Source organism: Salvelinus alpinus, chromosome 17 (assembly GCF_045679555.1).
Source record: "Salvelinus alpinus chromosome 17, SLU_Salpinus.1, whole genome shotgun sequence".
Taxonomy (NCBI): domain Eukaryota; kingdom Metazoa; phylum Chordata; class Actinopteri; order Salmoniformes; family Salmonidae; genus Salvelinus; species Salvelinus alpinus.
The window spans coordinates 34,704,440-34,728,009 of NC_092102.1; the positions used below are offsets into that span (position 1 = coordinate 34,704,440).

At 45.7% G+C, this 23,570-nt stretch overlaps 2 protein-coding genes across 14 annotated transcripts in view; both read left to right on the top strand.

Annotated features, from left to right (window-relative positions):
- LOC139542824 (serine/threonine-protein kinase WNK2-like) overlaps positions 1-7,186 on the top strand; it is an 89,256-nt gene extending 82,070 nt beyond the window's left edge. For 7 of the 10 annotated variants that reach the window (XM_071348690.1, XM_071348688.1, XM_071348686.1 and 4 more), the window contains 4 exons: positions 8-106; positions 2,315-2,359; positions 2,989-3,287; positions 3,440-7,186. In XM_071348690.1, coding sequence (XP_071204791.1) covers positions 8-106; positions 2,315-2,359; positions 2,989-3,287; positions 3,440-3,760 — 764 coding nt within the window. In that variant the 3' untranslated portion in view covers positions 3,761-7,186. The remainder of the gene's footprint in view (positions 1-7; positions 107-2,314; positions 2,360-2,988; positions 3,288-3,439) is intronic. The other 3 variants (XM_071348691.1, XM_071348692.1, XM_071348693.1) reach the window with 3 other exon arrangements.
- A 3,906-nt stretch (positions 7,187-11,092) lies between these two features.
- LOC139542826 (peregrin-like) lies at positions 11,093-22,802 on the top strand. 4 transcript variants are annotated; one of them, XM_071348698.1, is made up of 16 exons: positions 11,093-11,348; positions 12,670-13,442; positions 14,768-14,957; positions 15,217-15,504; positions 15,947-16,464; positions 16,582-16,822; positions 17,291-17,422; positions 17,608-17,736; positions 17,829-18,234; positions 18,382-18,690; positions 18,859-19,128; positions 19,282-19,429; positions 19,577-19,710; positions 21,276-21,388; positions 21,559-21,713; positions 22,288-22,802. In XM_071348698.1, the coding sequence occupies exons 2-16, from the start codon at positions 12,715-12,717 to the stop codon at positions 22,469-22,471; spliced, it is 3,945 nt and encodes a 1,314-aa protein (XP_071204799.1). In that variant the 5' UTR covers positions 11,093-11,348; positions 12,670-12,714; the 3' UTR covers positions 22,472-22,802. The 4 variants fall into 4 exon arrangements, with proteins under 4 accessions (XP_071204799.1, XP_071204798.1, XP_071204800.1 ...); XM_071348697.1 differs by having other exon boundaries at positions 11,209-11,348; positions 21,273-21,388; XM_071348699.1 differs by having other exon boundaries at positions 11,209-11,348; positions 16,582-16,780; positions 21,273-21,388.
- Positions 22,803-23,570: the final 768 nt, after the last annotated feature.

A 23,570-nucleotide genomic window follows, 5' to 3' on the forward strand; every position in this document is an offset into this window, starting at 1 on the left:
TTTACAGGATGGACGGTATACCACCAAACGTCAGAGAGAGTGACCTATAAATCTAGTAGCAAACCGCGTGCTAGATTCCTCAGTGGACCCGTGTCTCTGTCCATCTGTTTGTATTTGTTATTTTCTACTTTTCTTCACACATCCCATCCCTCTCTCCTCTCTTTATTTCACCTCTATCTTTTCTCTCGACCAGAATGTTTTTTTGTTGTATGTTTTTAGATAGTGGATCCTCTCCCCTCCTCACTACTCCCTATTCCAAACACAAGCGTATGTCTGCCATTTTGTCCTCATGGCTTTCTCCCCTCAGCCCTAAGTTGTTTTGGGTTTAGACCTTCCTCCATTCAAATGCTTTGTGCACTGCTTTAAACAGAATCCAAAAGCATCCCAGCTAACAACAAATATTTCCACAACTTTAGAGAACGTTCCCTTAAGAGTCTCATTAGGAAATTAACATTTTAATAGGAATGTTTCCAAAAGACCATTCCCTTAATGTCAAATAGAACATACCCCAGAATGTAATTCTATTCTAGACAGGTTTCATTGGAACGTGACACAAACATTTGTGTCCAGTTTTCTGTGGGTTAAGAGAATATTCCATCAACGTACCACCATACACAGAACATGGTTGCCATGTTCTCAGAATATAAAATATTAATGTTCTGGATACATTAATTAGTATGTTGCAAGAATATTCCTGTGTCCAGTTTTCTGTGAGTTAGGAGAATATTCCATCAACGTCCCACCAAATGGCAACCATGTTCTGTGTATGTTTGGATGTGACATTGAAGGAATATTCTCCTAACCCACAGAGAACTGGACACAGGAATGTTCTTGCAACATTCTAATGAAATCTGTCGAGAACATGAATATTGGCAACCATGTTCTGTGTATGTTTGGTGGAATGTTCTCATAACCCTCTGAAAACATGAATGTTCTTCCAACTTCTTCATAAAACACGCCTAGAACATTGTTGTATATTCTAAGAACTTGTAACTTGTAACCACGTTCTAGATAAGTTCTCCTTGACATTAAGGGGATGTTCTAACTTTAACACCAAAACATGCTAAGAGGTTCTCAGAAGGATTTTGCTGACATGGATCAAATGTTCCTTTTAACTAATGAAAAACTGGACACTCAAACTTTAGGGGAACATTACAGGTTATTTTACAAAAACATTCTCTCTCCCTAGAATTGTTAGCTGGGATACTGTATTGTCATAGAGCTAGTCTTCTCCAAACATGGGCGACGCTAGATCTGAAACCTGAGCGAGAGTGTATCCTATGTGTGTGTTTTCATTTACTCACTTCCTTAATTGTATGTCTCGAATTGAGGTGCATCGGCCCACAACCCCTCTGTATACCAAGAGAAAAGCCAGCCCTTCCCCTGATAGCCAGCCAGGTTCCAGAGAGGCTTGCGTTGGTCGAGGTCCCTCTCTCTCATATTTGGACTGGGAGGACGGTGCAGGCAGGCGGGGGGCAGGGCACTGAAAGAGACTGGCTCCTGCAAAAGGGCTGTATCATCAATATTATCTACTTTCTCTTCTCCCGCTTTACCTGCATGTCTTGATAAGTGCTGACTCTGATGTGCTCCGGCTATAGTCTCTATGTGCTTTTTTTGGTTCCTTTATGTTATGTTTCACAGGCATTGTTGTACTTACTGGTAGTTGAACTGTTTAGATATTAGCTTCAGGGGACTTGTTACTCCAGTAATTACAGTATTGATGATTCAGTGATTCGGCTCTCCACTCACCGTGTGTGTGAGAGGATGGCATAGCTTTACTATCAACATTGCATTGTACAGTTGGATTTTCCATTATAACCTTTAACATGCCATGTAATAACTGAAATAATATAAGCCTGGAGACTAAAACATTGACTTATTCCAAGTAAGTTTAAAGAAAAATTTTAGACATGACAATAGGACAGGAGAAGTTTACTAGGAGCATATAATGTGAAGGTCTGAGGTACAGTGTTGACCTGCCCCACCTTACTGTGGACCAGTCTTCTCCAAACCCCCTGTACTCTAGCACCATACCCAGGGCCTAGACTTCTCTTTCTGTTCTGGCTCCTTTTTATTTTATTTCCATTAATGTTTTGGAATGACCGCACAATTGAATATGACCTAGTCTTTCCCCCACTCCCATTACGTCTCGCTGATTTTTAAACCCCCTTCTCCTTCTCCTCTCCACTCCTTTCTCTCCTTAACCGATTTGATAGCTGTGTGTGGCTTTGAAGCAGCTTGTCCACAGACCTGTGGTGTTTAGTGTGTCCCGGCCTAACTGTTTCTGTCTCTGTGCTGTTTTACCTTCTTATAGGGTCCACACTGAAACGACTATGTCTAGGCAAAGAGCGCAGTAGTAGTAACTATCTCATTTACTTCTTTCTGTCTTCTTCGCTCTGTTTTTTTCTGTTTGCATGAGCACCCGTTTATATTCACGTGTTGCGTTTGGCACTGGAAAAAAAACATGCCAGATGTTGTTGAAAATGTTGGGCACTGTTGCACAAGGAGTGTCACCTTCATAGATTGATTTGAATATTTTTTTTAATTTGGTAGTGCATGGCGGTGTTTGGCCTAAATGTCAGTGCTCAATAATGTGACTCGTGTGGTTGTCAGCATTAATGGTCTCTGTTTGTCTTACTGTGGTAGATCGGTTGGGTGGGTGGTTGGGTTTCAACCATGCTGTAATCCTTTGGCTGCTAGGTTTGAGGGAAAAAATAACATTTGCTGACCAGTAAAATGAGATCACATTTCAACTTTCTCCAGAAAACGATTACCAATCAAAGGGACATTTTTAAGGTACACTGAAAAACAGAAAATACCTCATTCCCAATTGTAGTTGGTCTATTTGAGTAAATATACAGGCTCTATCCAGGCTGAAAGTAGTTAAAGTGCCATAATGGACATCTGTAAAAGGCCTAACAAACAGCAGCCAATCGATTCCATCGGTAGGGTCTAACTTGGCAGAGTTTACAAATCTTTCTGTTTTAGGGTCTTCTCACGGCGCCAGTGCAACTCAGACAGCGTCCAATCAGCAACAGCCACCAGCTGTTCCCACCCCTTCGTCATCTCCTCAACCAATGGCGGCGCTAGCTCAGGCCCAGACGAACAACAGCAACAACAAGAAGCCAGGCACCTTCACGGACGACCTGCACAAGCTGGTAGATGATTGGACGAAGGAGACGCTGGCGGCCAATCAGCCACGGCCCTCTCTGAACCAGATCAAACAGCAGAGACGCAGGCAGGACCTGGAGGGCCGAGCCACGCCCATGGGAGGAGCCACACAGGAGGTAAATATCATAGAAAAACACATCAAAAGTCTGAAGACTGTATCACCAGTGTGGGAGTTGCAGCCTACCTTGCTCTCTTTTAGATTTTCATCGAAAAGCAGTTGACAAAAGTCCCTGTACACAATTTTAAACATCCCCTTTGGTTCTTTCAGGTGAGATGTGCCATCCTTCCAAACAAGTTCCAGCTGCCTCTGTCCTGTCCGCTGACAGCTGTAGGCCTAGCCATGCCCACTGACCTGGGCTCCAACCCCTCTGCCATGCTCCAGCCCGGGTACCTGGTACCAGCAGGTCCTTATGGAGGGGTTGTGACCGGCCCCTTATACCCCCAGCAGTGGTCTGGTATGCCCAGTCCTGTGGGGATGATGGGGTCAGCGGAAGGAATGCCCTACCCCACCATGGCCAACCCAGGGTTGCAGGCGTACCCCCTTACCCTGCACAGCCCTGAGAATGGCCCTAACACCAGGACTACCTAATGTGACAAATAGCACCTTCTTGCACCCAGCAAACCCCCACCCCATCGCACCTGATGCTCAAAACAGACTTCCCCCAACGTTCCCCTCTATCCCAGCACCCTCACATCAGGACTGTCTAACTAACAGGCCTTTCCTAATTCTGTGCTGATAACCTAACTCCACTCTGTCCCCCCTGGTTCTCACTCCAGGGTTACAATTGTAATGAAATCAGTCTAATCACTTTTAATCGGGTGACGGGACGGAAAATAGAATAAAGTAGGGCCCACACATTATAGATGCACCAACAAATGGCTTATGGGTCGTTCCACCTCAAAAAGCACAAGAGGATTTCGACAACCACCATCTCCGATTGTGCTCAAATTGTTTCTGTAGTTAGAAACATAAGATTAGCATTCCTGAAACAATTTGTTGAAGTATAATTTGTTACTGCCACACCCTTTTATAAATTTCACTGATATTTAGTGTTTATTAAATGGATCACAACATTTGATTTGCCACTTTGGGTAGAAAACCATTGGCTTTAGCTTAAGGGAATATGTTACATAGGATGAAGAAGCAATACTCCAAGTCAGACATAGAGAACTGTTGCTGTATACTGGGTGGGATTGGTGTGGGGGGTCTGTGGGTGGCGTTTGACCATTTTTATTGGATTCCTTGTCTTACTCGATTGTAGGAAGAAGTTTGACCCAAAACGTATGTTTGGTACAATATGTATTGAATCCTATAAATTAAAAGGGCCAATTTGGGTACAATCAATTAGCTTGATTTCTCAAATTTCAACAATGTTGCAAGAATGCCAATCTTATGTTTCTAACTACAGAAACAATTTCCGAACAATCTGAGATGGTGTCATGGCTTGCTGAAATGACATGGGATGACTCTTATGTGTTGAGTACACATAAGAGTGTGTCTGAGTACTGGCCCCTACTTGACTGTATTACTCAACCCCTCCAGTGTTCCTATATGCAGGATAGTCCTGCTCCACTCTGCTCTGATTATGTGGGTTGATGCTTTATCAAAGAGTAACATGCATGTAAATAACCTGTGAGCTTGTAAATCTCCAGTGTGCAGGTAGATGTAGTTTATACAACACCTGAAGTTTTCCTGTGTGCTTGCGCACAGTATAAATGTCCTTTGTGTGTGTGTCAGAGTACCTACTGCTTTGGTCTTGACTAAACTCAGTCATACAAATAATATTAGCGGTCACCAATGTGACGTTTTCACCAAATCCATCATAACCAATAAGCAGTAATGTTTTCAGATAGCTTTTTATCGTTTACTAACGTTTTGTCAACCTTAATACACTACATTAGAAATTAAAATACAAGGGTTTAAGATGACAGGATACCTGTATTTAAGGTGAAGTTCTCTGGAGGAGTGCCTTGAACATAGCTTTTTCTGTGAAATGAAGCATGTCCAAATCACAGATTTTATTTCATGGTGGCTTGAGTGCCACTTCATTTTTTTATGCTTTGCAGACACTTTTTTTGGTTTACATTTGAATGCCCTTGTAGCACTGCACTATTAACACAGTATATGCTTTTATTTAAGGAATAAAATCATGTCTTTAATCATTGTTTACTCCACCCTTGTGAATTTAGAACGCCATAGACGTGAACTGGACAGTTGCCTTGCGAGAACAGGCAGTTGATGTAGCTACAGTTAATAAGAGAGAACATACAATAAAAGTCAAAACCCACTCATTGGGCAGTGGTTAGTGTCATAGGCATAGAGTTAGACTTCATAGAATTAACATTCCAATTCAAGTCAACGTTCCCCAATGGATGGATCAATTGAATTCTCATTCTATATTTGTAGGTCTGTTTTTAGAGGGGAGCCAGTAGTGTCCAGCTCAGAATGTAGCAGAGGCAGGTTTACCGAGCGAGACTTAAAGTGCAATTTCACCCCTCCACCTAGCTTTTGTAGTGGCCTTGCCACAAGCCTTATCCAGGAACCTGCAACGGGAGCTAGTTTCTTTTGTTGCCTTTTTAGTTGAACGTAAGTTACAAATCACAAAGAAAACACTAACTGCATTTACAACTGTAAAATATTTTCTGTTGGGCCAAGAGCATGGCTCCTATTATTAAACACATGTGATTTAATTAGTGGAATTACCAGTTATTTACTCGTCTAAAGTATTGTTTTGTGTTTCTTGAGCGTGATGTCGACGCTGCTAGTGTGTCTGGTGGATCCATTAAGAAGGAAAGGAGGAGTTAGGGTGTGTATCTCGTGGTACTTGATAACACGACACAAGATGATACGCATCCCTCCAGTAATAAATACCTTTTTCAGAGGATAAGTTTTCTCAATGAGATGTTCATGTGAAGCAGTGTTATTATATTGCCTTGTTGACATTATTAAATGATGTATCATTTCCCAGGTGGTTTTTGATACCCTGGCTTTCTTCTCTTTATGGTTTTGAGTGTTTGATTCCTCTGTTCAGAATGAAACATGCTAAATGCAGATGGATACTTGATTGGGGAGAATTGCACATGGCATGACCTGTGTTCTAACCATAGCCTGTATGAAATGGGTTCCAACCTGTAAAAATGTGTGCCATTTAGCAGACGCTTTTATCCAAACCGACTTAGTCATGCGTGCATACATTTTTACATATGGGTGGTCCGGGAAATCGAACCCACAATCGTGGCATTGCAAGCACCATGCTCTACCAACTGATCAATATGTATCCCAACATACCTGTACATAATGGGATTAACCTCCCCCTTATCCTCCTGACCATTGAAAGAGCAGCTCAATTCAAGAGCAGTTCAAACTGTTCAAATATTTTCCATACAGCAAGGTTATTATTATACCGCCAGCTAGAAATCTCACAACCACCACACCAGTTAAAGGTTGCAGCACTCCAGTCCTGCCAAGCTGTGAATTGTACAGTTTTCCTGTAATTAGTATTTGTACATTTTCTTTGTCTGTTTTGAGATTTCACATCAGTGTTTGTTATTCCATCAATTCGGTTTGAATTGGGCTTTTATAGGATATTATGCAGTCTTCTGCTTTGGTGAAATACTTCTAGTAGTAAGAGATTTCTGTTCTCTGTTACTCGTTGTAGCTAACAAGTAATGCTACACCTCCCTGTCTGTTATGCTTAGTGAGCAGAGAACCTCTGTTGGAATATTCACTGGGAGGCAACATTCAGATCCATAGAAATGGATTGTATAGAGCCAATATGATTATCTGAGGAATAGCGCACTGTGCTTCTGATCATTGCATTTCTATCAGTTCTGAGCAACATTGCCTCCTGTTGAATATGCACCCCCTGATGGAAGGCTTGCAATAAAGCTCTGCGTGGGATTTGCTTCTGCCTGCTGTGCATTTCCCACTATTACCTTACCAACCCAGTCAGCCCCACTCTAATCACAAAGACTGTACGTGTTTAAAGAGAAATAAACATTATTTTGTGCTTGATGATGTCCTCCCTTTATTCCTCAATCTATTAAATCCAACTGACGGTTTTTGAGTAAAGATTTAATCATATTACTGAACAGATGTGATAAATTATCGGGTTCCCTTAACACTTTATTGGGGAACGTGCACTATATTATGCGCATTGCTTATTTTCACAGGTTCTGGGTGGTGATTTGTCCATCTGACGCACCAGTAGTTTACATCTGCATTGTATAAATCATTCCACTTCAAATCCTTGACCAATGAACAAAAATATAAATACAACATGCAGCTAATTTCAAAGATTTTACTCCGTTACAGTTCATAGAAGGAAATCGGTCAATTTAAATGAATTCATTAGGCAATAATCTAAGGGTTTCACATGACTGCGAAGTTGTTGGATATTGGCAGGAACTGGAACACGCTGTTGTACACATCAATCCAGGCCATCCCAAACTTGCTCATTGGATGACACGTTTGGTGAGTATGCGGCCATGGAAGAACTGGGACATTTTTAGCTTCCAGGAATTGTGTACAGATCCTTGCGACATGTGGCCATGCATCATCACGCTGAAACATGAGGTGATGGTGGCGGATGAATGGGCCTCAGGATCTCGTTACGGTATCTCTGTGCATTCAAATTGCCATCGATAAAATGCAATGTGTTTGTAGCTTATGCCTGCTCATAGCATATAACCCCACGGGCACCATGGGTTCATAACGTTGAAATCAGCAAACCGCTCGCTCACTCGATGCCATACACGCTGTCTGCCATGGAAGTACCGGTGACTCGCTCAATAAGGAAGTGGTCAGATTACGCTAATGCTACGCTACAGGACTGTTTTGCTAGCACAGACTGGAATATGTTCAGGGATTCATCCAATGGAATAGAGTACACCACCTCAGTCACCGGCTTCATCAATAACTGTATCGACAATGTCATCCCCACATTGACCGTACTTACATTTCCCAACCAGAAGCCATGGATTACAGGCAACATCCGCACAGAGCTAAGGGCTAGAGCAGCCGCTTTCGAGGAGCGGGACACTAATCCGGATGCTTATAAGAAATCCCGCCATGCCCTCAGACGAACCATCAAACAGGCAAAGCGTCAATACAGCACTAAGATTTACTCCTACTACACTGGCTCTGATGCTCGTCGGATGTGGCAGGGTTTGAAAAATATTACAGACAACAAAAGGAAACCTAGCCATGAGCTGCCCAGTGACGTGAGCCTTCCAGATGAGCTAAATGCCTTTTATGCTTGCTTCGAGGCAAGCAACACTGAAGTATTTCACGAGGGCACCAGCTGTTCCAGATGACTGTTTGATCACGCTCTCCATAGCCGATGTGAGCATGACCTTTAAACAGGTCAACATTCACAAAGCCGCGGGGCCAGATGGATTACCAGGACGTGTACTCAAAGTATGCGCGGACCTACTGGCAGTGTCTTCACTGACATTTTCAACCCCTCCCTGACCGAGTCTGTAATACCTACATGTTTCAACACCACCATAGACCACCATAGTCCCTGTGCCCAAGAAAGCGAAGGTAACCGGCCTAAATGATTACCACCTTGTGGAACTCACGTTGGTAGCCATGAAGTGCTTTGAAAGGCTGGTCATGGCTCACATCAACACCATCATGCCGGAAACCCTAGACCAGGGGTGGGCAATTCCAGTCCTGCCTGATTCGTGTAACAGTTTTGCCCCAGCCCCAGCTAACACACCTGACTCCAATAATCACCTAATCATGCTCTTCAGTTTAGAATGCAATTTGATTAATCAGCTGTGTTTGCTAGGGATGGAGAAAAAGTGTGACACCAATTAGGCCCTCGAGGACTGGAGTAGCCTACCCCTGCCCTAGACCCACTCCAATTCGCATACCGCCCCAACAGATCCACAGACGACACAATCTTAATCACACTCCACACTGCCCTTACACACCTGGACAAAAGGAACAGCTATGGGAGAATGCTGTTCATTGACTACAGCTCAGTGTTCAACACCATAGTGCCCACAAAGCTCATCACAAAGCTAAGAATCCTGGGACTAAACACCTCCCTCTGCAACTGGATCCTAGACTTCCTGATGGGACGCCCCCATGTGGTAAGGGTAGGCAACAACACATCTGCCACACTGACCTTCAACACTGGGGCCCCTCGAGTGCATGCTTAGTCCGCTCCTGTACTCCCTGTTTATCCCACGACTGCGTGGCCAAGCACGACTCCAACACCATCATTACGTTTTCTGACGACACAACAGTGGTAGGTCTTATCACCAACAACGATGAGACAGTCTATAGGGAGGAGGTCAGAGACCTGGCAGTGTGGTGCCAGGACAACAACCTCTCTCTCAATGTGAGCAAGACTGGAACTGATCGTGGACGATAGGAAAAGGAGGGCCGAACAGGCCCCCATTAACATCGACGGGCTGAAGTGGAGCGGGTCGAGAGTTCAGTCCGGGTGTCTGGTCTCAGATGATCCCATAGTTGAAGAAGCGGGATGTGGAGGTCCTGGGCTGGTGTGGTTACACGTGGTCTGATGTTGTGAGGCCGGTTTCACATACTGCCAAATTCTCTAAAATTGTGTTGGAGGCGGCTTATGGTAGAGAAATTAACATTAAATTCTCTGGCAACAGTTCTGGTGGACATTCCTGCAGTCAACATGCCAATTTCATGCTCCCTCAACTTGAGCCATCTGTGGCATTGTGTTGTGTGACAAAACTGCACATTTTAGAGTGGCCTTTTATTGTCCCCAGGACAAGGTGCACTTGTGTAATGATCATACTGTTTAATCAGCTTCTTGATATCCACACCTGTCAGGTAGATGGATTATCTTGGCAAAGGAGAAATGCTCACAAACAGGGATGTAAACAAATTTGTGCACAACATTTGAGAGAAATAAGCTTTTTGTGCATATGGAAAGGTTCTGGGATATTTTATTTCAGTTCATGAAATATGGGACCAATAATCTACATGTTGCCTTTTTTCTTTTTTTTTGCACCAAAGAGAATGCGCCAGAGAATAGACAACAATACAGATGTAAAAATATGTATATATATATTATTTAAAAAAGAAGCAGTTTGCAGGTGTGGTTGGAAGCCCAAGGGCTTATATGAAAACCACACCATGAAAATTAATATAACACATCAGTATATTTCAAGGCCTAATTATCTTTCCTCCAGAAATGAGTCTGTTCAAATTGACCTCCAATGAAAATTCCACCCACCTCCACTTTTTGATAGTCTGCCATCTTTAATTTGTATTAGCATCATGATAAAATTACATGTTGGCCTACATTACTACTGTATAAATGTCAAATTACAGTAATCACAATAGATGATTGGCATTAAGCCTATAATAAACAGACATAGCCTATAGTGAACAATGAAAATCGACATTTTACTGTAGAACTATATATATATATATATATATATTTTGTCTTCCTTTGCCAGGCTATATGAAAATGTGTGCATACTGATCAAATAATCCATTTCAAACCTACCGTGCACATGTAACTCTGATCTGTCGTTTTCATATTCAAATTTATGGCGGAAACCCTCCATATATGATTTACGTTTCCACATTGGCAGATTCGCAAGTGACAAAAATAAAAAAACAAGGATCTTAGAAGTTTTCATAAAATCGAATGCAGCGTATTTTATCCGTATGTTTTTCGTCTTTGGACATTCTATTCTTTATAGTGCATATTTATCCAGATGTATATTAAAATTTGTGAAACTGATAGTTAGATTCGCCACACAGAAAAATAACAACAAAAGGAACCAAATTACATTTAACGGTGAAAACGTGACGCCACTTCCCTAGGTTTCCATTGGTTTCAAAAGTACACCTTCCTCAAACACCAAAGAATGGTTCACATCGAAATTAGGGCCTTATTTCGACAAATACACCATAGAACAAATAATTTTATATTTGACGAAAGTGCCCACACGCGCCTATGCCGTACAGCAGTGGCTGCCCCTTTTGTTCACTGGAGTTCCTGAATTATTCCTATCACAATGAAATTACTAGGATATTGTGTTGTCGTGTAAACCATTTACCCCACATTTCTTGTGATAAGATAGTGTTTTATGTGATTAATAAATCGATCTGCAATCGTCCCATTTACCGAGCTGGAGTGAGAGATTTTGCAGCACGCAAGCTTGAGGAGCCCTGAGTAGTAAGTGTTTATTAATTCAGAGCTACATTGACTATGTATTCGTGGTGTCTAGAGAGAAATAGGCTTACATTTGTAAGGTGTTTTATGATTTTTTTTAAAACGCAATGTATTTGTGCTTTGATTTATGTTACAATTTGCTTTTCGAATAGTTTCTTATCCTATGTAGGTAGCGAGATAAGACCCAGGATTCTGAGTGCTACATTATCATAATTATGATATATTTATCTTTCCCTGTTAGTAAATGTAATTCCCCTAGAACCACATTGAGGACTAAGGAAATGGTTGTGCTTTAGTTACATTAATAGGTTGCAATCAGGTAACACAGGGTGTTATTTTGTAGTGGCTTGGTTGATCAGGGTGAGGTCTAAACATTGTGGAGGGAAACATTGTATCAAGCTGATACATCATTTGAGCAGTTACATTGTATCACCTCGGGTTGTTGTCACCTGTAAGAATGGTTACAATGTTTCTCAGGGTTCTATAGATACAAATGTATAATTTTTTTCTGCCAACTAGCAACAATAGTTGCAATCTAGTGGATATAGCTATCTGGTAGCATTTGCAAGCTATAGTAAATTGCTACACATTTCCTTGGATCTTTGAGCACGTGAATAGAATAACATAAGATTACGCTATCCAAATGAATACAGGGGCTAAACATTCGATCGATCAAGAGTAAAAGAGTCATTCATATGATTTATTATCTTATACATTGATTAGCTTGCCAGAGTTTTATCTGGTACTTCTGGTGAATATGTTTATTCAATGACAGTGGAGGCTATCGGCAGGTGTTTAGAAGTCTACTTTATGATTTATATAAAGCATCTGGTCGAATCAACCTTGAATGTATCTGTTATCTGTAATCCAACATTCCAAACGTGTAATTTATCTCGGCTGTCAAATCGATCCGGTTACTGGCTAGCTAGCCAGCTTTTTGTGTCTTCAGTTTAAGATTTTAATCAATCTTTTATTCGAAAGCATTGTTACTTGTAACGGTAAGTAAACAGTATTGCAAGTAAAATTTAATTTGCATTGATTTAGCTAGCAAGAAAAATTGTCAAATGCACCTGTCGTTGCCATGGTAAAGTTGACAGCTATCCAGCCACGTGCCTGCTGTTTGCAGGGGTTTGTTTCCTTGAAATCAGCAAGACAACATGGAATAGCTTTTAGGATTCCAAAGGGCTAAAGGCAATGGACACAACTGTGTTGTTTTCAACATAGACTGACTTTTATTTTGACATAATACCCATTGGCATGTCTGTGTTTCAATGATGTTGGAGTGAGAGATGCCAAAACCCTCCCCCTCCCCTTTCTGTCTTAGATGTAAGCTTGAACAGCTCCTGTCCCAGCAGTGGCCATCGGCACAATGGGGCTGGACTTTGACGTGAAGACTTTCTGCCACAACCTCCGAGCCACCAAGCCCCCTTACGAGTGCCCAGTGGAGACCTGTCGCAAGGTCTACAAGAGCTACAGCGGCATTGAGTACCACCTCTACCATTACGACCATGACAACCCCACGCCTGCACAGGGCATGCCCCAGAAGAAGAGGAAGGGGCGCCCCCCTCGCATGACCCTGGTGGGGACCGGGGACGGGGAGGGAGGGCTGGGAAAGGGAGGTGGGCCAGGGCAGGCAGGGAACACCCCTGGGAGTCCTAATCAGTCAGAGCACTCCCACTCCCCAGGCAGGGAGACGATGACCTATGCCCAGGCCCAGCGCATGGTGGAGCTGGAGATCCATGGACACATCCACCGCATCAGCATCTTTGAGAACATTGACGTGGTATCGGAGGACGACAGTGGGGACGAGGACCCTCCGTCCTCGGGCGGAGGTGGGGGAGGGGTGTGTAATGGGGGCGACAGCGGGGGAGGAGGGAGTGAATTGGGGGGCAAGGACAGGCCAGACACCCCTGCTGCTAACGGGGGGAAGGCCACACCCAAGTCCGGGAAGCACAAGAGTAAAGAGAAGAAGAAGGAGGGATCGTCACACCACCACAGCGCTTCCTCTGGCCCAGCGGTCAAGCTGCCTGAGGTGGTGTACAGAGAGCTTGACCAGGAGAGGCCTGACGCACCCACACGACAGTCATCTTATTACAGGTCAGTCACAGTACCGCACGACCCTCATCTTATTACAGGTCAGTCACAGTACCGCACGACCCTCATCTTATTACAGGTCAGTCACAGTACCGCACGACCCTCATCTTATTACAGGTCAGTCACAGTACCACACGACAGTCATCTTATTACAGGTCAGTCACAGTACCGCACGACCCTCATCTTATTACAGGTCAGTCACAGTACCGCACGACCCTCATCTTATTACAGGTCAGTCACAGTACCGCACGACCCTCATCTTATTACAGGTCAGTCACAGTACCGCACGACCCTCATCTTATTACAGGTCAGTCACAGTACCACACGACAGTCATCTTATTACAGGTCAGTCACAGTACCGCACGACCCTCATCTTATTACAGGTCAGTCACAGTACCGCACGACCCTCATCTTATTACAGGTCAGTCACAGTACCGCACGACCCTCATCTTATTACAGGTCAGTCACAGTACCGCACGACAGTCATCTTATTACAGGTCAGTCACAGTACCGCACGACCCTCATCTTATTACAGGTCAGTCACAGTACCGCACGACCCTCATCTTATTACAGGTCAGTCACAGTACCGCACTACCCTCATCTTATTACAGGTCAGTCACAGTACCGCACAACCATCATTCTACTACAGGTCAGTCATAGTACCACACGACCCTCATCCTACTACAGGTCAATCACAGTACCGCACGACCCTCATCTTATTACAGGTCAGTCACAGTACCGCACGACCCTCATCTTATTACAGGTCAGTCACAGTACCGCACTACCCTCATCTTATTACAGGTCAGTCACAGTACCGCACAACCATCATTCTACTACAGGTCAGTCATAGTACCACACGACCCTCATCCTACTACAGGTCAATCACAGTACCACACAACCATCATTCTACTACAGGTCAATCATAGTACCACACAACCATCATTCTACTACAGGTCAATCATAGTACCACACAACCATCATTCTACTACAGGTCAGTCATAGAACCACACAACCATCATTCTACTACAGGTCAGTCATAGAACCACACAACCATCATTCTACTACAGGTCAGTCAGTCCTCTGTAGTTTAGTTGGTAGAGCATGGCTCTTGCAACACCAGGATAGTGGGTTCAATTCCTGGGACCACCAATACGTACACAATGCATGACTAAGTCTCTTTGGATAAAAGCGTCTGCTAAATGGCATATATTATCATATTATAGTCAGTCACAGTACCCTGCCTCAGCCGATGGTATTGAAGGTCTGAATTTTCATACTCTGTCATTCCATTCCTCTCTGCTCTCTCCCCACACTTTCCTCTCCCTCAGGTACATAGATAAGTCGGTGGAGGAGCTGGATGAGGAGGTGGAGTATGACATTGATGAGGAGGACTATATCTGGCTGGACATCATGAATGACAAGCGGCGTAGTGACGGGGTGACGCCCATCCCCCAGGAGGTGTTTGAGTACCTCATGGACCGGCTGGAGAAAGAGTCCTACTTCGAGAGCCACAACAAGGTGACACTCTCGCTCTCTCGCTCTCGCTCGGCCTGGCTCTGAGTGACAGATTTTGTATCATTCCAGCTTTTTTCCACCTTCTTTCCAGACATGATGTTGACTTGCTTTATCTGTCACCTACTGTTGGGTGTGTGGTGTACTGTATTGAATGAGCAGTAGGATGTAAAATGGCATTAGCTGTGTGAATCTGTTCCCCTAAATAGTTATCCCTTTACTTACCCTCTTGTCCATTTTCTACTCCTTTCCCCTCCTCTCTCAGACGGACCCCAGCGCTCTGATCGACGAGGACGCCGTCTGCTGCATCTGTAACGACGGCGAGTGTCAGAACAGCAACGTGATCCTGTTCTGTGATATGTGTAACCTGGCCGTGCACCAGGAGTGTTACGGCGTGCCCTACATCCCTGAGGGCCAGTGGCTGTGTCGCCGCTGCCTCCAGTCCCCCAGCCGCGCCGTCGATTGTGCCCTCTGCCCCAACAAGGGTGGGGCCTTTAAACAGACGGACGATGCACGCTGGGCCCACGTAGTGTGTGCCCTCTGGATCCCCGAGGTGAGAGTGTGTGTGTGTGTGTCGTGAGGGTAGGAGTGTGTCGTGAGGGTAGGAGTGTGTCGTGAGGGTAGGAGTGTGTGTGTGTGTGTGTGTGTGTGTGTGTGTGTGTGTGTGTGTGTGTGTGTGTGTGTGTGTGTGTGTGTGTGTGTGTGTGTGTGTGTGTGTGTGTGTGTGTGAGGGTAGGAGTGTGTGTGTGTGTGTGTGTGTGAGGGTAGGAGTGTGTGTGTGGGAGGGTAGGAGTGTGTGTGTGGGGGGGTAGGAGTGTGTGTGTGTGTCAGGGTAGGAGTGTGTGAGGTAGGGGGATGTGTGTGTGTGTGTGTGTGCTTGAATATATTGACAAAGTGTTGATGCTGTTCATGTCTCTAGTCTGTCCTGTTGACAGTCCTGTTGCAATGAATGTGAATCTCCTCATCCCTTCCTCCCTCTCCTTCTCTCTCCCCAGGTGTGTTTTGCCAACACAGTCTTCCTGGAGCCCATCGACAGCATCGAGCACATCCCCCCGGCACGCTGGAAGCTCACCTGCTACATCTGCAAGCAGCGCGGCTCAGGGGCCTGCATTCAGTGCCACAAGGCCAACTGCTATACAGCCTTCCACGTGACCTGTGCCCAGCAGGCCGGCCTCTACATGAAGATGGAGCCCGTCAGGGAGACCGGCGCCAATGGCACCTCATTCAGCGTCCGCAAGACCGCCTACTGCGACATCCACACCCCGCCCGGCTTAGCACGCCCCCTCGGAGGGGTGGGAGGGGCTAGCATGGGCTCCTCCCATAGTGAAGGCGAGCTGGAAGAGGACGATGAGCCCAGTATAGGTCACGATGACGACACCAAGGGCTGGAGCTCAGAGCGGGCAAAGAGGGCCAAGGCCAAGTCCAGACTGAAGATGAAGAGAGCCAGGAAGATACTGGCTGAGAAGAGGAACGCTGCGCCCGTGGTGTCTGTGCCCTGTATACCCCCACACAGGTACTCAATCACTTACTCACACATACTCACTGCAGACACAAAGGCATACAGATTCAGACCTCACATACTCTCCCAGTCTCTTCAGTCCTACCATCTTCCCTATGTGTTCCTCCCCAGGCTCAGTAAAATCACCAGTAACCTGACAGTGCCCAGGAAGAGCCAGTTTATGCAGCGACTGCACAGTTACTGGACCCTGAAGAGGCAAAGCCGGAATGGTGTCCCTCTGCTGCGCCGGCTCCAGACCCACCTGCAGTCACAGCGCAACACTGAGCAGCTACAGCCACAGCCTCAGGCGCCACAGTCGCAGGTTCCCACGGTAACCACCACACAGTCTCTGTCTGGTGTTGTTATCACAGCGGTAGGGAGAATACTACTAGAAGCTCTGCATGTGTTTGAACTGAAGTGTGCTGGCTTTTCAGAGAGAGAAGGAAAGAGGGAGTGTGTGCTCTGTTTATGTAAATGCTAAGGTTGCATTGTCTCAGGCGATTGCTTTGTTTGATTCTGCTGTGATGTAGTGGGTGTGGTGCTTCGTCCTGATTTAACTATGCAGGCTTACTGGTGTGTAACACTGCCAAACTAACCAGTTTGTGTGCGTTTATTTTGCGTGAGTGCGTCTTTGTGTGTGTTATATTGCCAATCTAATGTGTGTGTGTGTGTGTGTGTGTGTGTGTGTGTGTGTGTGTGTGTGTGTGTGTGTGTGTGTGTGTGTGTGTGTGTGTGTGTGTGTGTGTGTGTGTGTGTGTGTGTGTGTGTGTGTGTGTGTGTGTGTGTGTGTGTGTGTGTGTGTGTGTGTGTGTGTGTGTGTGTGTGTGTGTTGGGGCCCCAGAGGGACAGTGAGGAGAATAACTTGGCTCTGAAGGAGCAGCTGAAAGCATGGCAGAGACTGAGACATGACCTGGAGAGAGCCAGACTACTGGTGGAGCTCATCCGCAAGAGAGAGAAACTCAAGAGAGAGACGGTGAGACACGCACACACTCCTTACTTCATGCACACACTCCTCACATCCTTACTTCATGCACACACTCCTCACATCCTTACTTCATGCACACTTTTGTATATTGGCACATGAACACACACTTGACATCTGGCAGTTTGCATAGTGAGCAGGTGTGTTTACACATGTTGATCTGTCTGTGTGTTCAGATCAAGGTGCAGCAGATGGCGCTAGAGATGCAGCTGACTCCCTTCCTGGTCCTGCTGAGGAACACACTGGAACAGCTACAGGACAGAGACACCAGCAACTTCTTCACTGAGCCTGTCCCCCTGGCCGAGGTAACTCACACACACACACTCTGACACCCCGTTGTGTTATCTCACACATACTGTGGCTGGTGGGGTTTAACCGCTAACCTCTCTCTCCTCAGGTGCCAGACTACCTGGACCACATCGAGAGGCCCATGGACTTCCAGACCATGTGGAACCTACTAGAGGCTCACCGCTACCTCAGCTTCGAAGCATTTGAGGCAGACTTCGGCCTCATCGTCAACAATTGCCTCAAATACAACGCCAAGGACACAGTGTTCTACCGCGCTGCTTTGCGCCTCCGGGAGATGGGTGGGGCCGTGATCAGGACTGCCCGCAGACAGGCAGAGCGAATCGGCTTGAACTATGACACAGGTATGCACCTCCCTCGAGAGCCTAGCCCGGACAGCCAACGTGACAGAGAGAGAGACCGAGAGAGGGACAGGGACCAGGAACGAGAGAGGGACAGGGACCAGGAACGAGAGAGGGACGGAGACGGAGACAGGCCCCTGTCTTCCAATGAGGATGGTGAGTGGCTTAGAGTCCTGTATTCTCACCAAATGTTCTACTCCCGCCTTCTCCTTTTCTTACAGTTGTACTCTTCCACTTAAGTTATTATGTTGCTCTATAGCCGTGTGGGATTCTGTAGTTGTTAAATTTCTCTCTGTCCCTTAGACCTGCTCTTACCAGAGAACCGGCGGCGGCTGCCATTGGAGGAGCAGCTGTGTTTCCTTCAGGCGCGCTTTGATGAGGTCAGCTCAGGGAAGCACAGCATTGGTCGGTCACGGCGTGCCAAAGCCCTGAGGAAGGAAATGACGGTCATCAAGAGGAAACTTGCCCACCAGAGAGAGGGAGGCTCGGGCATGGGGGGCAGGGACTCAGGGGGCGGGGGGGACAGGGGACCATCCCTCCCCCATCACCCCTCATCCACAGGACGCCACGACGAGGGGGAAGAGAGCAGCAGTCAGGAGATCAGTGGCAAGGGTGAGACTGAGGGGATATCTACACTAAGCTCAGTGTACACGCTCCAGAATTCATTTACAAATTGATCTCACATAGGCCTAGCCATACTTATCATGTCTAACTCTCATTATGTTAGATTTATGAAATAACATTTTCAGTCTCTGACTCCCTCCTCCTCTCTCTCTGCAGATTTAAGTGCATTGTCCTCGGCTCTAGCTCCAGAGGTGGGACGTCGTACCTCTGTCCTCTTCTCCAAGAAGAACCCCAAAATGGCCGGACCCCCCAAGAGGCCGGGCCGCCCCCCTAAGAACAGAGACGCGGGACACGGAGGGGCAGGGGTGAGCCCCAGTCCAATAGGTCCCCCTCAGCTGGCCCTCTTGTCTCCCCCTCGGCAGAGGAAGAGACCCCACAGCAGCTCCAGCTCCGAGAGCGACAGTGATATCGACAACCTCCTCCCGAGTAAGACACACACACACGCATCAAACCAATCACATACACAATCACACTAGGTCTGTAACAACATTGTTACATTGTCATTACTCTTATCTTTTAACGGTTACGACTCTCTAAGGTCAGTCTAGTAACTGTAACGGTTATGGCGGTATCTCCTAGGCCTGCCCACTAACGGTTTTGGCGGGGCCAACCAGCCGGTGACGGAGAGTTTTCGGGTGTACAGGAACGAGAGGAGCCTTCCTCGATCCAGCTCTGACTCTGAATCCACCACCAGCAGCAGCAGTAGTGCTGCCTCTGACAGAACCAGGTAATTATAGACACACACTGTGGTATTTATACACAGCCACATAGTCAAACACAACTGCACTGTCTATGATGCACATATTTGGTTTAGGATGAACGAATGACTCTCTTTTTGTCTTTCTGTCTCTCGCCCTCTTTCTCTCTCTCTCAGTACCACTCCGTCTAAGCAGGGCCGGGGGAAGCAGTCGTTCTCTCGTTCAACCTTCCAAGAGGACAGCAGTGAGGAGACATCAGGGACAGAGAACGACTCCTACTCTGTGGGAGGGTCACGCAGCGTCTCACACTGTGAGTGCCACACATACAGGCATAGGCATGCATGCACTTACCTGTCTTCGTCAATCTCATCTATCGTGCCACCTCTACCTCTCATTTTCCCAAAGTGTATGTGTTTAGGAGGTCTACACAGTGCCTTCGTTAAAGTATTCAGACCCCTTCACTCTTTCCACATTTTGTTACGTTACAGCCTTATTCTAAAATTGGAAATAGTTTTTTCCCCTCATCAATCTACACACAATACCCATAATGACAAAGCAAAAACAGGAATTGAAAACTGAAATATCACATTTGCATAAGTATTCAGACTCTTTACGCTGTACTTCATTGAAGCACTTTTGGCAGCGATTACAGCCTTGAGTCTTTGGTATGATGCTGCAATCTTGGCACACCTGTATTTGGGGAGTTTCTCCCACTCTTCTCTGCAGATCCTCTCAAACTCTGTCAGGTTGGTTGTGGAGTGTCGCTGCACAGCTATTTTCAGGTCTCTCCAGAGATGTTCGATCGGGTTCAAGTCCGGGCTTTGGCTGGGCCATTCAAGGACATTCAGAGACTTGTCCCGAAGCCACTCCTGCGTTGCCTTGGCTGTGTGCTTAAGGTCATTGTCCTGTTGGAAGGTGAACCTTCGCTCCAGTCTGAGGTCCTGAGCGCTTTGGGGCAGCATGATGCTGCCACCACCATGCTTCACCATAGGGATGGTGCCAGTTTTCCTCCAGAAGTGACGCTTGGCATTTAGGCCAAAGAGTTTAATCTGGTTTCATCAAACCAGAGAATCTTGTTTCTCTTGGTTTGAGAGTTCTTTTAGGTGCCTTTTGGCAAACTCCAAGCGGGCTGTCATGTGACTTTTACTGAGGAGTGGCTTCCGTCTGGCCACACTACCATAAAGGGAGGACTGGTGGAGTGTTGCAGAGATGGTTGTCCTTCTGGAAGTTTCTCCCATCTCCTCAGAGGAACTGAGCTCTGTCAGAGTGACCATCGGGTTCTTGGTCACCTCCCTGACCAAGGCCCTTCTCTCCCGATTGCTCAGTTTGGCCGAGTGGCCAGCTCTAGGAAGAGTCTTGGTCGTTCCAAACTTCTTCCATTTAAGAATGATGCAGGCCACTGTGTTCTTGGGGACCTTCAATGCTTCAGAAATGTTTTGGTACCCTTTTTCCTTCGACACAATCCTGTCTCAGAGCTCTACGGAAAATTCCTTCAACCTCTTGGCTTGGATTTTGCTCTGCCGTGCACTGTCAACTGCGGGACCTTATATAGACAGGTGTGTGCCTTTCCAAATCATCAAGTTGTAGAAATCTCAACAATGATCAATGGAAACAGGATGAACCTGAGTTAAATTTCGAGTCTCATAGCAAAGGGTCTGAATACTTATGTAAATAAGGTATTTCAGTTTATATATTTTTTTTAATAAATTAGCAAAAATGTCTAAACCTGTTTTCGATTTGTCATAATGGGGTATTGTGTGTAGATTTTCAAATAAGGCTAATGTAACAAAATGTGGAAAAAGTCAAGAGGTCTGGATAGTTTCCGAACACACTGTATGTGTGTGATTCTGATGTATTGGGTGTTTCTCTCAGTAGGGTGGGGCCGGGGCCGATCAGGTTGTAGGACGCCATCAGATGACTACTCTTCCCTTGATGCTCTGGACCTGGTGTGGGCCAAGTGTAGAGGCTATCCTTCATACCCTGCTTTGGTAATCCAGCCATGGATGTACACACACATACACACACATTAGGATAAACTATGGTTGAAATTTCCGCCACAAGTTGCTAGTATTTCATACCAACCAATACCATAAAACTTTAAAACTATTGCATTTACTTGTCCTGTACCCTCCCTCTAACCCTTCCCCTCCCCCTGTAGATCATAGATCCTAAAATGCCAAGTGAGGGGGTATTCCACAGAGGGGTTCCTATCCCCGTGCCCCCTCTGGATGTCCTGAAGCTGGGGGAGCAGATGACCCAAGAGGCCCGGGAACACCTCTTCCTGGTACTCTTTTTCGACAACAAGAGAACCTGGTCAGTACACTGTCTGTCTCTCAGTCCTCTGTGTTTGTCTTTCTCTGACCCTCGCTCTCTCTTCCCCCGATCTCTTCTTCCCTCCCTCTCTCTCTCTCTCCTCTCTGTCTTTGTTCTCACTCATTTCCCCCCTTCTCTCTCCCATGTGAACCTCTATCCCTCTCTCACACTAGTGGAGAAGTGTTGTTTTGAAGGCTTCTCCTACTATATCCCAGTGGAGGCAGAGGAGAACCCAGAATCAGAGTGTAGCAGCAAACCTCATTCTGTAGTCAACAATGTGCAGCTCAGCAGCATTAAATCATTTCAAAAGGCTGTTTGCACGTAGTACAAGAGCAAAGGATGGGTTTTTTTACATAGAAATGCAAGAAAGAAAAAAAATCCATCTCTCGCTAGCAGAAGTGGGTCAGGAGTGATTGAAGAGGACGCTTTGAGAGAGAACAAAGAGAGAGAAAATACACTTTGTTTTAGGTCACAGCAGTTAGTGCTGCACTGTGGGTGTGGGTGGATAATAATTACCTGTGAGAAAGTGTTTCTAACCCTGTGTGTGTGTGTGTGTCTGTGTCTGTGTCTGAAGGCAGTGGCTGCCGCGTTCTAAGCTGGTTCCTCTGGGGGTGGACCGGGAGCTGGACAAGGAGAAGATGCTGGAGGGAAGGAAGTCCAACATCCGCAAGTCAGTGCAAGTGGCCTACCACCGCGCCATGCAGCATCGCAACAAGGTCCAGGGAGACCCCAGCAGCGACACCAGCGACAGCGACTGAGCACTCGCACACATATGCACGGGCTGCACACTCACACAGATATGCCCAACACACACACACACACACGTCTTTGCTGGCCTCCCCAGGTATTGATAGGGTATTGGTTTCAAATCTGTGGGTTTTGAGCTACCCTGTGGCCTTGGAGAGCCTAGCACCCAGCACACAGAACAATATGCCAGTAATACCTATTGGAAAGCACATGTAACACTCTCTTTCCAACACACACACACACACACGTTGTTGGCACACACAGTGGTATTTAATCTGAGATGTAAAATATGTATTTAAGAGAATTGAAACAAAAAGCTATTAAGAAAAAATGATATTCCCAGAATCATGATTGGGAATTGTCCTTCTATATGGTTGATGAGTGTTTACCAGCGACTGAAGAACATGGGCTCGCATCACACAGATATGCACACACACATACACATATATATATATATATATATATATATGTGTGTGTGCATATCTGTGTATATATATATATATACAGTTGAAGTTTACATACACTTAGGTTGAAGTCATTAAAACTTGTTTTTCAACCACTCCACACATTTCTTGTTAACAAAGTATCGTTTTGGCAAGTCGGTTAGGACATCTACTGTGTGCATGACACAAGTCATTTTTTCAGCAATTGTTTACAGACAGATTATTTCACTATTTCAGTGTACCACAATTCCAGTGGGTCAGAAGTTTACATACACTAAGTTGACTGTGCCTTTTAAATAGCTTGGAAAATTCCAGAAAACTATGTCATGGCTTCTGATAGGCTAATTGACATCATTTGAGTCAGTTGTAGGTGTACCTGTGGATGTATTCCAAGGCCTACCTTCAAACTCAGTGCCTCTGCTTGACATCATGGGAAAATCAAAAGAAATCAGCCAAGACCTCAGAAACAAAATTGTAGACCTCCACAAGTCTGGTTCATCCTTGGGAGCAATTTCCAAACGCCTGAAGGTACCACGTTCATCTGTACAAACAATAGTACGCAAGTATAAACACCCTGGGACCACGCGAAAAGTGCAAATCATTCCCAGAACAGCAAAGGACCTTGTGAAGATGCTGGAGGAAACAGGTAGAAAAGTATCTATTTCCA